This window comes from Enhydra lutris, unplaced genomic scaffold, assembly GCF_002288905.1.
Source record: "Enhydra lutris kenyoni isolate GAN:26980312 unplaced genomic scaffold, ASM228890v2 scaffoldscaffold25, whole genome shotgun sequence".
Classification (NCBI taxonomy): Eukaryota; Metazoa; Chordata; class Mammalia; order Carnivora; family Mustelidae; genus Enhydra; species Enhydra lutris.
Window position 1 is genome coordinate 1,249,202 of NW_019154109.1, and position 14,647 is coordinate 1,263,848.

Below are 14,647 nucleotides of genomic sequence, written 5' to 3' on the forward strand. Positions count from 1 at the left end.
AATATAATATTATCAGGGTAGGCATATTGAGGCCAGGTCTGTCTCTTCTACTTTGCCATCCTCTGTGAGAGTAGGGCACAGAGAAGATATTTTGTAAATTTGAAAAACCAATACACTGAAGTTTCAACTAAGAGGTCAGGATAGGGTCACTGTGAGGTACCAAAGCAAAAAACAACAACAACAAAACTGTGATGCAGAATGTCAAATCCTAGGCTTTAGGCTTCGAAATGTTTATGCATTTTAAGTATATATGACAGTTCTTAAAAGGCATTTTGAAGCAATGAGTCTGTAACAAGAGTTTTTGGGAGAATTTTGTTGCTGTGCTTTGAGTTGTACCCCACCGCCCAGTTTTAGGTTTTGGTAGCTAGATCCTGACCCCAAGCAGAACAAGTTGCTTTAAGAAGAATCCAGTCTTACCTGAATTTGAGGAGGGGCTGGGTGGCATAGGTAACTTAGACCAGATTCTCTAGCTAATGGAGGAATCTACAATCTAACCTAAGGCAACAGGAAAGAGAGAGAGTGAGAAAGGCTGCTGAGTTGTGCAGGGAAGTCAGTGTGCCCCCCTCCAACCACAGGTCAAAGTCACATGAGCCCCCAGGCCCGCATGGGGAACTCATGGTAGGAATATCAATCAGTAGTCAGTGTGAAGGAGATCCTGCCCAACAAGCTTCCGTCAGAGGGCGAGGGAGCCCCAACAGAGAGAGTTGGTGAAAACGAGAACCTCAGTAAGCCAAGAGTGAAGGGGCTGGGGAGACACAGGGATAGCAACCGGTCAAAGGAGAAGCAATGTCTGACTCACGGGGGTCTCTGGGGATTCAGATGGAGGAACAGAGCAGGGAAGGAAAAGTTTTCCCTGAATTAAATGTATGTAAAGTCACAGTGGGAGGGAAAATAAAGTACTTAGCTTTGATTATGACCCATGAGTTTTTTTGCATTCCTCCTAATTAATGATTACTGATCAGTGTTTTTGCCTCAAAATCCTATGAAAATCAAATTTAAGTAAAATATCTTCCAAGACAGGGGCACCTGGGTGGCTCAGTTGGTTAAGCAGTTGACTCTTGATTTCGGTTCAGGTCAGATCTCAGGGTCCTGGGATAGAGCCCCACCATATCGGGGCTCCATGCCTAGTGGGAAGTCTGCTCCAGGATTCTCTCTCTCCCTCTGCGTCTGCCCCTCCCCCACTCACTTGCATGCTCTCACTCTCTTTCTCTCTCTCTCAAATAAATACATAAATCTTTAAAAAAAAAATCTTCCAATACAAACGTTTGTATTTTTCATAAATTCAGTTAAATTAAATTTGTACTAAAACAATCCTTTAGAATATAGCCTATAATTCCTGTGTCAGTTTTCTTTACTTATAAGGATGATTACATAATAAATAAATCAGTTCAGGGCACCTGGGTGGCTCAGTGGGTTAAGCCTCTGCCTTCGGCTCAGGTCATGATCTTGGGGTCCTGGGATCGAGCCCTGCATCAGGCTCCCTGCTCAGCGGGGAGCCTGCTTCCTCCTCTCTCTCTCTCTGCCTGCCTCTCTGCCTACTTGTGGTCTCTGTCTGTCAAATAAATAAATAAAATCGTTTTTAAAAAGCAAAACAAATAAATCAGTTCAATTTGGTTTTACTTTTCCTGCTCATCAAGCTTTTCATAATGCATATATGCTCAGCCCTCTAGAGGTGCTGTGGGAGGTTCTAAGAGAATAAATGTTCACTCTTCTCACAGAGCTTGAAATACTTTTGATCAACGAGCTTGTGTGAAAGCAATCCAAGTAGTGTAAAAATATAACACAATCTTATGAAAAGTCTAGATGGCATACATAATGGCAGAGGGCAAAGATTAACAATGGATACGTTTATCTGAAAATTTGCATAAGAAGAGCACTTCAGGTTTTAGATTGGATCAGATTAAATGCATTATAAATATTTTAATCACCTTACAAAGGTCTTCATTAATCAATTCAAAAATTACCAAGTGTCAAATGTGGGCAAGACACTATGCTATGGTTTAGACATATTTTGGTGAATAAAACAGACACTTTCTCTTCCCTCATGAAGAGTATAATATAATGAGATTCTAGCCTAATGTGCTTATTATGTAAAGTTATGCAATTTGTGGGTCACTCCATAGGCCCACACCTTCCAAACAGTCTCTCTCAATGACTATACTATTGTTTTGAATTTGGTCATTAGAGGGTATTTCCTTTGGTTATTACTTCTTAATAACAGCCAACACTGATTGATAATTTATTATATCAAACAATGTTGCGATCATCTTATGATCATGTTAGATGATCATCATGTAGATGTGGGATTAATTCTAACTTTTAAAAGCCCTGTGATGTAAGGACGATTATTAACTCCATTTTGTAGATAAGAAAACAGGACACAAAAAAATGAATGTAACCTGCTTAGGGCCTTGCTAAAATTCAGATCCAACCCTATCAGTATAAGAGCCTTTGATTAAATTTTTGTAATTTAAACTTTCTACTTAACGTTTTATTTTTGTATATATTTTATGTACTTTTAATACATATGTGTAGGTAGGGAATTAAATGGGAAAGTAAGAACACGTATTAGTAATAACAATAAGTGAGAATGCACTAAGTTATCAATTAAAGAACAGATGATGTCAGATTGGATTTTAAAAACGTAGAAACCAGATTGTGGGAGTGCTTTGGAGTTTAGACTTCAGTCTTTCTAAGCCTCAGTATCTTCTGTAAAAGAAAGCTGAGAAAACCCACACTGAAAACCTCAGAAGAATGTGGTAGCCACAGACACATTATGTAGATGAAGGTGTCGGGAAAACCAAACAGTGCTCTATACATGTCAATCATTGTTAACCTCTTTGTTTGATCTTCACTGGAAAAGCAATAACCATCACTCTTGAAAGGTGTTCTAGTTCTTCTTCTTACTTTCATTACATGAATTCTAATAATTCTCTAATTAGAGACTTGGAATCAGGAAAAAGAGGAAAGGAAAGTGAAGTTAAAACTCTAAGAGCATGTTATGGGATATATTTCATGGTTTATGGAATTATGGAAAGGAGTACACAGGAGTAAACAGGGCCTTTCTTCATCTTAGAAGCTGTCCATGGTGAGGGTTGTCTAGACCATCTGTATATCTGGAAAACTTTAGTTTTAGGGATTATGGGGAGATAAAAACAAGGTAAGAGGTAAAATCACCAATTTCAAGTAGAAAAGAGTAAAATCAGCAGTCTGGGACAGGATAAACAGTATCAGAGAATGGAATCCCCACGTAAATAATTTGTTATCAAGCATCGCTTTTTCTCTGTTATCATTTTTATGATACTGAGTGCCACGTACATGTCTGACAATAGTAGTTTGAGTCAACCCCTATATTTGGTAAATAGCCTATTTCTAGAGGAAGAATTGAGGGTCTTCCGTGATTGCACTTGCCTGCACAACACACACAGAATGATATAATCAATTTTAACTTCCTTGAAAACTATTCATATTTTGTTCCATTATAGTCCTAAAACTGAGCTAGCTCTCCACTTCCGCAGATCATACATGGAAATCATGCGAAACTTGTATTTTTGATCTCAACATATGCAATCTCAACCGATTCTTTATTATTTAACAGGGATCCACTGCGAAGAAGACTTGGATGAATGCTCTTCAAACCCTTGCCAGAATGGTGGTACCTGTGAGAACTTACCTGGTCGTTATACTTGCCACTGCCCATTTGATAACCACTCGGGAACATTTTATGGAGGAAGGAACTGTTCTGATATTCTCCTGGGATGTACCCATCACCAGTGTCTGAATAATGGAATATGCATCCCTCACTTCCAAGATGGCCAGCATGGATTCAGCTGCCTGTGTCCCTCTGGCTACACTGGGTCATTGTGTGAACTTGTCACCACACTTTCTTTTGAGGGCGATGGCTTCTTGTGGATCACAAGTGGCCCAGTTACAGGCGAGGGCTTAGCGTGTCACATAGCCCTCAGGTTCCAGACTGTTCAGCCAACGGCCCTCCTACTTTTCCGAGGCAACAGGGACACATTTATAATGTTGGAGCTGCTAAGTGGCTACATTCACTTATCAATCCAAGTCAATAATCAGTCAAAGGTGCTCCTCTACATTTCCCACAACACCAGTGACGGAGAATGGCACTCAGTGGAGGTGATGTTTGCAGAGGCTGTGACCCTTACTTTACTTGACAACTCTTGTAAGGAGAAATGCATCATGAAAGCTCCTTCTCCGTTTGAAAGTGATCAATCAATATGTGCTTTTCAAAACTCCTTTTTGGGTGGTTTACCTGGAGAAACGGCCAGCAATGTCATTGCTTTGCTTAACCTCTATAATATACCATCCACACCTTCATTTGTAGGCTGTCTCCAAGACATTAAAATTGATTTGAATCACATTACTCCAGAGGCCATTTCATCTGGCTCGTCTTTAAATGTCAAGGCAGGCTGCGTGAGAAGGGATTGGTGTGAAAGACAACCTTGTCAAAACAGAGGACGCTGCATCAACTTGTGGCTGAATTACCAGTGTGATTGCTACAGACCCCACAAAGGCCGAAACTGCCTGAGAGGTGAGAAAGGGCTAGGCACCCAGGAGGACAGTGCCTCAGAACAGTGTGGTAACAAAAACAGCCATTGGGCCATTCCTGTTATGAAACGTAATGACCCCTCAGCACTTCTGCTTCTGGTTGCCAACTAATGAGAAAAAAGAGAAGGCTAGTAATGTGCATTAATTAATTTTGAGTGGATTCATTAGACACCAAGGTGTCATTCATGCAGAGAAGTAAAAAAAAAAATAAAAAGTAAAAAATAAATTAAGCCGATAGCTCCAACTAAGTGAGTTTTCATCTTGATATGTTTACAAAGTGTTATTATAACTTGTGGTGTGTCAGAAATGTACTATAAATCATACTTGAAAGAGCGATAATATTTTGGAAAAAAGGACCATTAGACCACATGAAACTAATTGACATTAGTCAATGCCAAGTATTGGCACAATGTCTTGTGCATAGTAGATTCTTAGGAAATATTTACTTCCTTGCTGTCCGTTCTATGCAATTCCCACTTGCTCCAAAACCATGCTCATGTTTAGCACTTTTATAAACCACTGATTCTATTCAGAGGTATATTTTCCAGGGCTGCTTTGGAGAAAACAGATATTCTACCTAGGTGTCCTAAGGAAAGGAAGGAAGAAAGGGAGGGAGGAAGGGTGGAAGAAAGGAAGAAAATGTGGATAGTAACAACAGTGAAATTTTATAGATACCATAAACTAATTGATCTGATTTTTCTAGCAAATCACAGCTTGAAATGTATTTTAAAATCTTTAACTTCCAACATTGTTCCAAAGACTGCTGTTGATAGTGATCAATACATACGTTTCTTTTTATTATTATCATCATGCCTTGAAAATGTCTAAGAGGTAATTGCAACAGACTGCTTTGAAGTTCAGCTGTAATTTACCCTATGATTTTAGAGCAACTTGAAGTAGGACAACATCTGGTAAATAGTCTTCTCTGCTTTATATGAACTAAAATTAAAACCAGTCTTAGCCTATACCCTATTCCATGTATGAATGGCTAAGAGTTATTAGAAACTATTCATGGGTCTCCCTGCTAACCACAATATTCATTACAAATCATGGACCTGTTTGACAATGAGGTATGGCATCTACTAGCTCTATGTAATATTTTAAATAGAATGGCAAGTTGTTTCGTGATTTTTTTTAAAGGAGAAAAGGGGAAATTATGCTGAGGCAATGTTCACTTTTTGAAGAAAAATTTAATTGACCCAAAGGCAATATTTTTACTACATATACAAAATAACAAACAGATGCTGACTTGTTTTGACTGGCTTCCAAATGCAGCGACCCGTAAGGTTAATACTGACCATGGTAATGTTAACTGTCCTGTAAATAGTTTCAAGGGACACCAGTCCAGTGGGTTCTGGTTTTCTTTAGTTTATTTTTTCCAACTTGGAAAATTATGATGTTTTTAAACAACGTTCCTGAATTTGTTACGTGCCCTACCTCCCCCAGTTGCTTTATCCCCCTACCCGCCCCCCACACACACTATTTGAAACTGTTTAGCCCTCGTGGAAATACTTGGCTTCAAAAGTGACCTATATAGGGAGGGAGTTCTGTAAAATCTTCTCTTTCCAAAATTCTCAGTATAAGTTTAAGAAAGGTTGTATTTTTCATATGGCCTCAGTCGTAAAACTAAAATATTCTGTATTGGTGTTATATATATTATGTTTGCTGGGGAGTTTAGTCTCATTACAAAGATGCTTACGGGCTGTAGTGAGAACACGGAGCCTTTCTATCATTGCACATGTACTCCCAATAGAGAGAAGAGGAACTAACTGTTAACAAGGCAAACTTCATTCAGTTAATGATCTTGGCTCAGTATTTCCCAACCCATTGAAATGAACAAGAAGGATCAATGGAGGATTTAGTTGACTGACTAAATATGAATAACATGGAAATATCCAATATTTTTGCATCGATCTTTTAGAAATAATCCAATGTCTCAATAAGGGGAGTTTTGGAAAGTGTTTCTCAAAGCTTAGCTCCCAGAGCTGTCTCAACATATCTTCTTGTGTTGGCTGTGTATAAGACGGGGAGCTGCCAAGATGCCATTCAGAATGAAAACCTCTTGCCTTCTAGAGAATACTTTTCATTTGTAGAAGCAATTTACATATGATTTATCTTCAGTCATACATCTAGTCATACATCGATCGTGCCTGCCGAGGGTAGTGACCAAAATTCTGCTTACATACTTTTAGAATTGAAGAACTCATTTATTCTATCTTTCCAGAAACTGCCCCAAGGCTGTTTCTTATACCAAAATAAAATACGATTGCTTATAGCTTTCCTTCATTGGCAGCATTGTGACTCTTGAAATCATACTAATATAAGTCTTCCATTTCTTCTTCTTGGGAGCACTTCAATATTTGAAGTATCTCGTACCATCCAAGCCATCACTTCTATCATGCTAAACATATCCAGTTTCTTCTAATGTTTTCCATATGACAGAGCTTTCACATACTTCATCAGCTGCTCTCTTGTTGCTTGCTTTGGAATAAATTTGCTTATCTGGTTCTTAGATATGCCCGATGATGCAGAGTGACACAGGACTACAACCTCTCTTTCTAGATAACGTCTTCTGTTTTCAGCCTAATATTACATTGACCTTTTGGCAATCACATTCTACGCTTGGCTCACTTTGAATCATTCTTACTTACGGTGCCACAAAATCCTGTTTCTTCCACCCTCAATGAGGTATATTTGGAAGCAAGAGGCTTTTATTTACTCCAGTAAATTTGACCTTGTTGTATTCTACCAGTCAGAACTTGAAGCTGTTTTTCATCTGCATTTGCCATCCCTCTTCATGCCATATCAGCAACACAGTTGAGAATCAATCCTCCCATGTTCACAGACAAGTCATATTTGGCTTCAGGTGTTTCCAAAAATCATGTAGTAAATCACATTCTCTGACTACTTGCTTGTGATTTCGGAAGAAGAATGGGATTGCTGGAGACACAAGCGTCTAAGAAAAAAAATAAAAGACCCCCCCAAAACAGCTCTGTGTTCTGTCTTTTAATTTGGATCCACAAAGTGATCTGCAGGCATTCTAGGATGACCAGCAGGGTCCCCGTCACCCATGAGGTTGAATGATTTTGTGCATATTCTCAAACCTCAGCAGTTTCAAGAGCCACATTTTCCTATTAAACATTTTATCTCATATGAAAGTGCTGCAGTGTATTCAGAGACGTTAACCTCTTCAAATGGGTTATTTTATTTAATAGTACACTTTGATAGCTACCTGTAGTTGCCCGGAGCAGGTGGTCTCCAAATGAAGATTCAAAATGCAGTATTTCTATAGAAAATCAAGTCAGAGTTATGCATATGTAGCCTTTTATGCAGGAGGTCTTCGAACACAGATGGTTGCCTAAGCAAGTTTTAACTGTAGTTCAGCTACACTAAAATATGTCTTACCTTTTGCCCAAACTTCAGCTGGACCATGGCGATATTGAAACACAATGAAATATGATAAAATCTGTCTTGTTTCTGGTTAGCAATGGGATGTAAAAACTTGAAGGTAGCCATCTCTTCAAGACCTCTCTCATCACATTCATCAGTGATTTCTAGATGCAGAGTGCAATGGTCAATTTTCATTTACTGCCCCTCTCTTGACATGATACCTGTTGCTGCAACAGTAAACACAGTTAACCACTCCCTCTTCCTGACAACTCTTTCCTCCCTGGGCATGTGGGACATCACTCTCCCTTGGTTCTCCTCTTATCTTACTGGCTGCTCTTTTGTCATCTCCTTTACCTCCAAATCCAACTGTCTGGTGCTTAAGGACTCAGTTCTTGGACCCGTTCTTTCCTCTGTATGTACTCACTCTCTTGGCGATCTCATCCAGTCTTGTGGCTTTAAATAGCAATAATTACCCTGACAAATCCAAAATTATTCTAGCTAGAAGGAGACATCTCCAGAATGTCTCCTCTGTACCTCTATAGCTAGCTGTTTACTAGACATTTACACCTAGATACCTAAAGGGGCACCTCAAATTTAATATGGACTCTCACTTTCCCCCCAGATCTGTGCCTCTTGTTTTCTTTTCAGTATTTGCAAATGGAAATTCAATGCTTCTAGCTGTTTAGGAAATAAAACAAACAACAACAACAAAAAAACCCCAAACAAACAAACAAAAAACCACCTTGGCATTGAACTGCTGAACTTGCCCTAGAAAATCATGTAGGTTCTACCTTCAAAATATTTCCAAAATCTGACTATTTCTCATTACTTTCTCCATTACCATTGATCCAAGCCATCATTCCTTCTCCCTTGAGTTTCCGCAACAGTATCTCTACATTCTTTTAGTTCTTGTTCAAATGTTATCAAAGAGATATCAGAGAGTACTTCTCTCACTACTGTATTAAAAAATTGCAACTCTAGTTCTATCCCCAGCCCTCATTCCCTTTCCCTACCTGATTTACTGTATACCTAAAGACTTACCACCTCCTGACATACTATATAGTTTGTTTCTTTAACTGTGTCTGGTCTGTGTCCACCAACTAGTATATAAGCCTTAAGATGACGGGAAATTTAGGGGCACCTGGGTGGCTCAGTCAGTTAAGCATCCAACTCTTGATTTTAGTGCATGATCTTGCGATCATGAGAGTGAACCCCACATCAGGCTCCGCACTGGGTGTGGAGCCTGTGTTAGTAAGATTCTCTCCTCTCCCTCTCCCTCTGCCCAACACCCCCCACCTCAAAAAAAAAAAAAAAAAAGACAGGAACTTTAGTTCCTACAATATCATCAATATTTTGGAGAGTAAGGGTTCATTTGTATACATCTCAAGAGTTTTCTTGAGTTGATGTACATGGATAGTTTCACCATATTAGTGCATGACTAACTTCATTAAAGAAATGCTGGGTGAGTTCAGTGCCCAGCTTTGCCCCCTCCTACTACTTGTCTGTCTCCCATGCCTCTCCCAACCAGGACCACAGAAGGAAGATTTCTCTTTCTGTGTTCAACTCCCTTGCCTTTTATTTTATTTGGAGTATCATGCCCAAAGGGGATTTGCGAATCTAATTCTTGATCCCTGTCCTTTAGTAAGAATGATTAGATTTAATGACATTTGTTTCCCCGTGTCCTCAAATAGCAAAGATGGTGGATGCCTGAACAGGGCTTTGAGAGGTTACAGGAAAAGATCTTATTCCTCAGATGTCTTCCAATAAGTTGGAGGACAGAATATCTGATATTCCATCATTAAACACCAGCATTTTAGGGCAGTGAAGAAGAGGTAAATCTTAACTTTATCAGCACAGAGATCTTTCCTTTTTATGTTTTGTGAGCAGTGGGCCTCATCTATAAACTATAAACCAAAATGTAGTTATTTTCAGAAAACTCAGTAAACCAAGTAAATTTCAGTAAACTCAGAAGTTTTGATAAATGAGGCCAAATTGTCATTCTATTGAAAAAGCCTGTTCTAGTCTTTAAAAAATACGTATAGGGGTATTTTTGTGTGTGTGTGTGTTTTCATCTTCTGGCCCTTCTTACTTGAGTCTTAAAATGTTTCTTCTTTGTTTCTTCTCCTCTATTTTGTCACTGAAGAGTATGTGGCAGGCAGATTTGGCCAGGATGACTCCACTGGATATGCTGCTTTTAATCTTGACAAGAGTTATGGAGAGAACTTCACCATCTCTATGTTTGTTCGAACACATCGACCATCAGGCTTACTCCTAGCTTTGGAAAACAGGACTTATCAATACATCCGTGTTTGGCTAGAGCATGGCAGACTAGCAATGCTGCATCCAGATTCTTCCAAGTTAGTAGTAAAGTTTGTTCTTAGTGATGGAAATGTCCACTTGATATCTTTGAAAATCAAGCCAAATAAATTTGAACTATATCAGTCTTCACAAAACCTAGGATTTATTTTTGCCCCTACATGGAAAATCCAAAAAGGAGATGTCATCTACATTGGTGGCTTGCCTGACGGACCAGAGACCGAAGCTAATGGTGGCTTCTTTAAAGGCTGTATCCAAGATATAAGATTAAACAATCAGAATCTGGAATTCTTCCCCAGTTCAACAAACAGTGCATCCCACAATCCAGTTCTTGTCAATGTGACCCAAGGATGTCCTGGAGACAACATGTGCAAGGTAGGATTTTCACACTAACTTTGTCTATATTGTATGTTCACCTGTTGTTTCATTAAATAATTTATTATAACCATTCTTTGTATGTGAAGATAATGTTACTCACCCACCAGCCAGAATAACACTTCATCAATATTTTTCCAGCAAGACTGGGGGATTTATATGGAGCCATTAAAAAAATGGCTTTGACCTTGGTGGCATCATGGTCTATGTAACCATCCAAGATATCTCCAGCCACAGGCTTCTACTGCCCCAACAACAAATTGCTCAAGAATAATAGTATTTTAATTCCCAAACTCTTAATGGCATCCCAGAGATCTAACTGAATTAACTCATTTTAGAAGAGATCATCATATCATGTATTTTAAATGACCAGCTATCACTCTTTTGGACTATAAAGTCAACAACAACAAGAAACCCTGAATGGTAACTTTCTTCTGGTAGTTGGACTTGAAATTCTCCAAAATATATTTTCTCTGAGCCTATGTTTTACTTTATGTATTTTGTATGCTCTTCCAAAAGCTATTTAAATATGTGAATCTGTCAGCTCTGCATGACCTTTCAAAGGAAACACATTTATATCTTTTGAACATTTATTGAGCTCTTACTATGGCCATGCACTGGGCTTGCTTCTAAATGTACAAAAATGAATCCTGTTCATATGACTAGAGGAGTACTGCCAATGTGCCAGGCACTGCTTTACATAGATAAACCCATTTAATTCTGCTGAAGGACTGCTGTGTACAACCAGCATTGTTATTACCCATTTATGTCAATGACAGATAAGGAAACTGAAGTTTAGAAAGGTTATGTAACTCAACTAAATCACATCTTAACAGTGGGACTGAGATCAATACCATCTCAGCTCTCAGAAATTCCCTTTTAAATACTTTCATTTTGGATATTTTGTGAGAAACCTTTTAAGAACTCAGATAATAATAGTATGTTTCTGAGTGAGAGGCCGGCACCTGTCTTTGGATCCAGAGGATCTAGGTACCAAGTCTCACCGTTGGCCTATTTCTTAGGATCTTGGGTAAGGGCCCTCTGCTTCCTCATTAGTAAAAACAGGGGTAATAACCTCTACCTCAAGAGGTAATTGGTGTGATTGAAAGTGTTTTGTAACTTAGAAATTCCAGAGAATGTTATAACGCCTTTTAAAATTCTCCTTGTATTGTAGAGAATGGTCTTATCTATTTTCTCTTTCTCATTTCATCTTTCTTTTTGTTTCTTTCTCTCCCCATTTCTCTTTTAGAAAAGAGTTGGCAATGGTAGCAGTAAGTTTTTTTCCATTTGTCAACCAATGGATATAAAAAGTTCAAAGTGTAAATATGTAGAAAATAAGCATTTAAAAAGAACAGATATGGGGTCATGCCTTAACTGTTTCTGTGGTTAGTTGCCAGTGCTTTTTACAGCTTTGCTTTCTTTTCTGCTCAGTCCAACCCCTGTCACAATGGAGGTGTGTGCTATTCCCTGTGGGATGATTTCTCATGTTCCTGCCCTGCGAACACAGCTGGGAAAGCGTGTGAACACGTCCGGTGGTGTGAGCTCAGCCCGTGTCCTCCCAGAGCCCAGTGCTGGGCGGTGCCTCGAGGATTTGAATGTAGGTGGAGTTTAAAGTTGTCACCCATCCAGTTAAGTTGGGTATTTCAGTTCTATGAGGCAACCCAAGAAAAAGAATTCAGACAAAACCTCCTTTCCAAAGGAACCTGTGGCTCTTTCCCCTGACTTGAAAAGTACCATAAACCTAACATCATCATCATCATCATCATCATCATCTAATAATAATAATAATAATAATATCCAGATTGACTTCATGCCTTATCCTGCCCCCTGGGTTTCCGTGGGGGTGGAGGGGAGATGGGGAGTAGAGGTCAGAGCAAGACCAGACCTAGATCTTTGATTATTTAAAGCTAATTTCTGGAGAAATTAACCAAGTAATATTTGGCTTTCCTTTCCTCATTGTTGGGAATACACAGTCATGTGCTAGTGTGAGCTCACGGCCTAATGTTAACCATGAACCCTCAGGCAGTTCACACAATTTCTGTAATCTAAAGCTTTCACTGTAAATGCGGATAAAACATATAATTTATAGGTAGATAAAAAGATTTTGTGTGTATGTCATGATTTTATAACCATAAGTATAAAAAGGCAAACACATTGGGCATTCTGATGTTTTCTGAGTATTTTCCTCAATCTGAAATGTTTCTTTGCCCATCTTCAGTACTAAAGACCCATGTTAGCGAATTTGAATACTATTTCACAATTTTGGCATGTCTACATACTACCCACAATATTATTTACATTTTCTCTTCTCTCATGTCTACATACTACCCACAATATTATTTACATTTTCTCTTCTCTCCTACTTCAAATAATGCAATAACGTAATATTAGTTTTACTGTTAATCTTTCGATAGACGTCCTTAAGTTCTAAAGTTCTTAGTCCCAGTTATGTTCTATCAAAGCATTTACATCGTTTGGAATATTTTCACAGGGTTAAAAAAAAAAAAGATTTCTAGAAAGAGTGGCAGACCGAGAACCATACCCTTGGTGTGGATTGGTCTTGAGTCTATGCATAAAGCAGGTTAGGATTTGGACATATCGCATCTGAAAGAACTTTAAATGAATCTTCAATGCTTCTGCATTCCCAGTACAGAAAGAGTGGAAAGTTGGCCTCTGATCTCCCAAAAATTCTCAATAACATTTTTTTTAAGTACGACGTATCTTAATGAAGGAAGAAAATGTAAACCAATACGAGGGGTGAATTTTTACTAACTGACAGGTATGAACCCTAGAACAGATTTTTGCTACTTTGTGTAATTTTAATTTTATGTGATCTTATGACCCTATTGTATTTTCTTTCAAGTAAGATATATGGAGAAGGTTAGGCCTAATAGAATAACATACTCTTGAGAATATATATTGCTCATGCATCACCCTGAGTTTGCCTTTCGGGCATCCTATCAGAAAACCGAGGCTTAAAAATTTACAACCCACCTTATATACAGGTGTGTTTATTATGATAAAGTTCCCCAAAGAAAAGGTGAAATACAAATACTGTTATGTAAATTGTGATTTTCCCCAGATGAGAAGTGATTTCAGTGTAGTAGTAAAATGAACCTATTTAACATCATAGACCGTATTCTTCCTTTCAGAGTTGGAGAGAGCTATCGAGATTTGTTACTTTAACATTTATTTTAAAGCATGGAATAAGACACTTGTTGTTCCTTTCTTTCCTAATCCCAACCCCAAACTTGGTGGGAAAAAACACCACAGTCAAAAGTAATAAAATGAAACGAAATTTTAATTCAAATAATACATTTGAGTTGTATACTTGAATGATGTGCTTGAATTTTCTCCTGCAGTGGTTTCTAACCATGCTCTCAGTTTCCCGAATTGAGGACACAGGAATTATTTTTACAGATTTTTTAATTTAATAGTATTTACCTACGATATGTCTGGCAATGTTCTGGGGGAGGAATACTGAAAAGGCCTGATTTGGGAACAAGTTTGATGCCTTCAACGAATGACAGGAATTTTTTGTGGCGTAGCTTGTGACTAAGGAAGAGGATGATAGCAAATGGAATTGAATAGTTAATCAAGGGTCAGATCACCCAGACTTTTGCAGGCCATGTTTAGGACTTAGGATTTCTTTCTAGATGCATTGGTAAGCAGTGGATGTCTTGAGCTAAGGAGTGGTTGTTATATTGATCTGCAGAGTGATAGAAGCAAGGACACTGAGAAATAATTAAATAGTCTATTTGAATAATTAAATAAATAAAATAAATAAATAAATAAATAGATGATTAAGTAATTAAAATAGTCTATATGAAAAGAGTTGTTTGAGTGGAAAGTTGCCCCACATCTGAGGCAAAGACAGCATTTTAAGGGTGATTTTTACTGAAAAGTGCCAGAAAATGAGAAAAGAGAATTCACCACTACCTTGACTAACACAGAGGTCATTGTGACTCAAGTAGCTTGGCTTCGGTGAAGTGAC

General features: G+C 38.4%; 1 protein-coding gene across 2 annotated transcripts in view; it reads left to right on the plus strand.

The window, feature by feature from the left end:
* Positions 1-14,647, plus strand: part of LOC111151161 (crumbs 1, cell polarity complex component) — a 137,287-nt gene that overhangs the window by 81,785 nt on the left and 40,855 nt on the right. For both annotated transcript variants that reach the window (XM_022508957.1, XM_022508958.1), the window contains 3 exons: positions 3,599-4,555; positions 10,106-10,653; positions 12,085-12,250. In XM_022508957.1, coding sequence (XP_022364665.1) covers positions 3,599-4,555; positions 10,106-10,653; positions 12,085-12,250 — 1,671 coding nt within the window. The remainder of the gene's footprint in view (positions 1-3,598; positions 4,556-10,105; positions 10,654-12,084; positions 12,251-14,647) is intronic.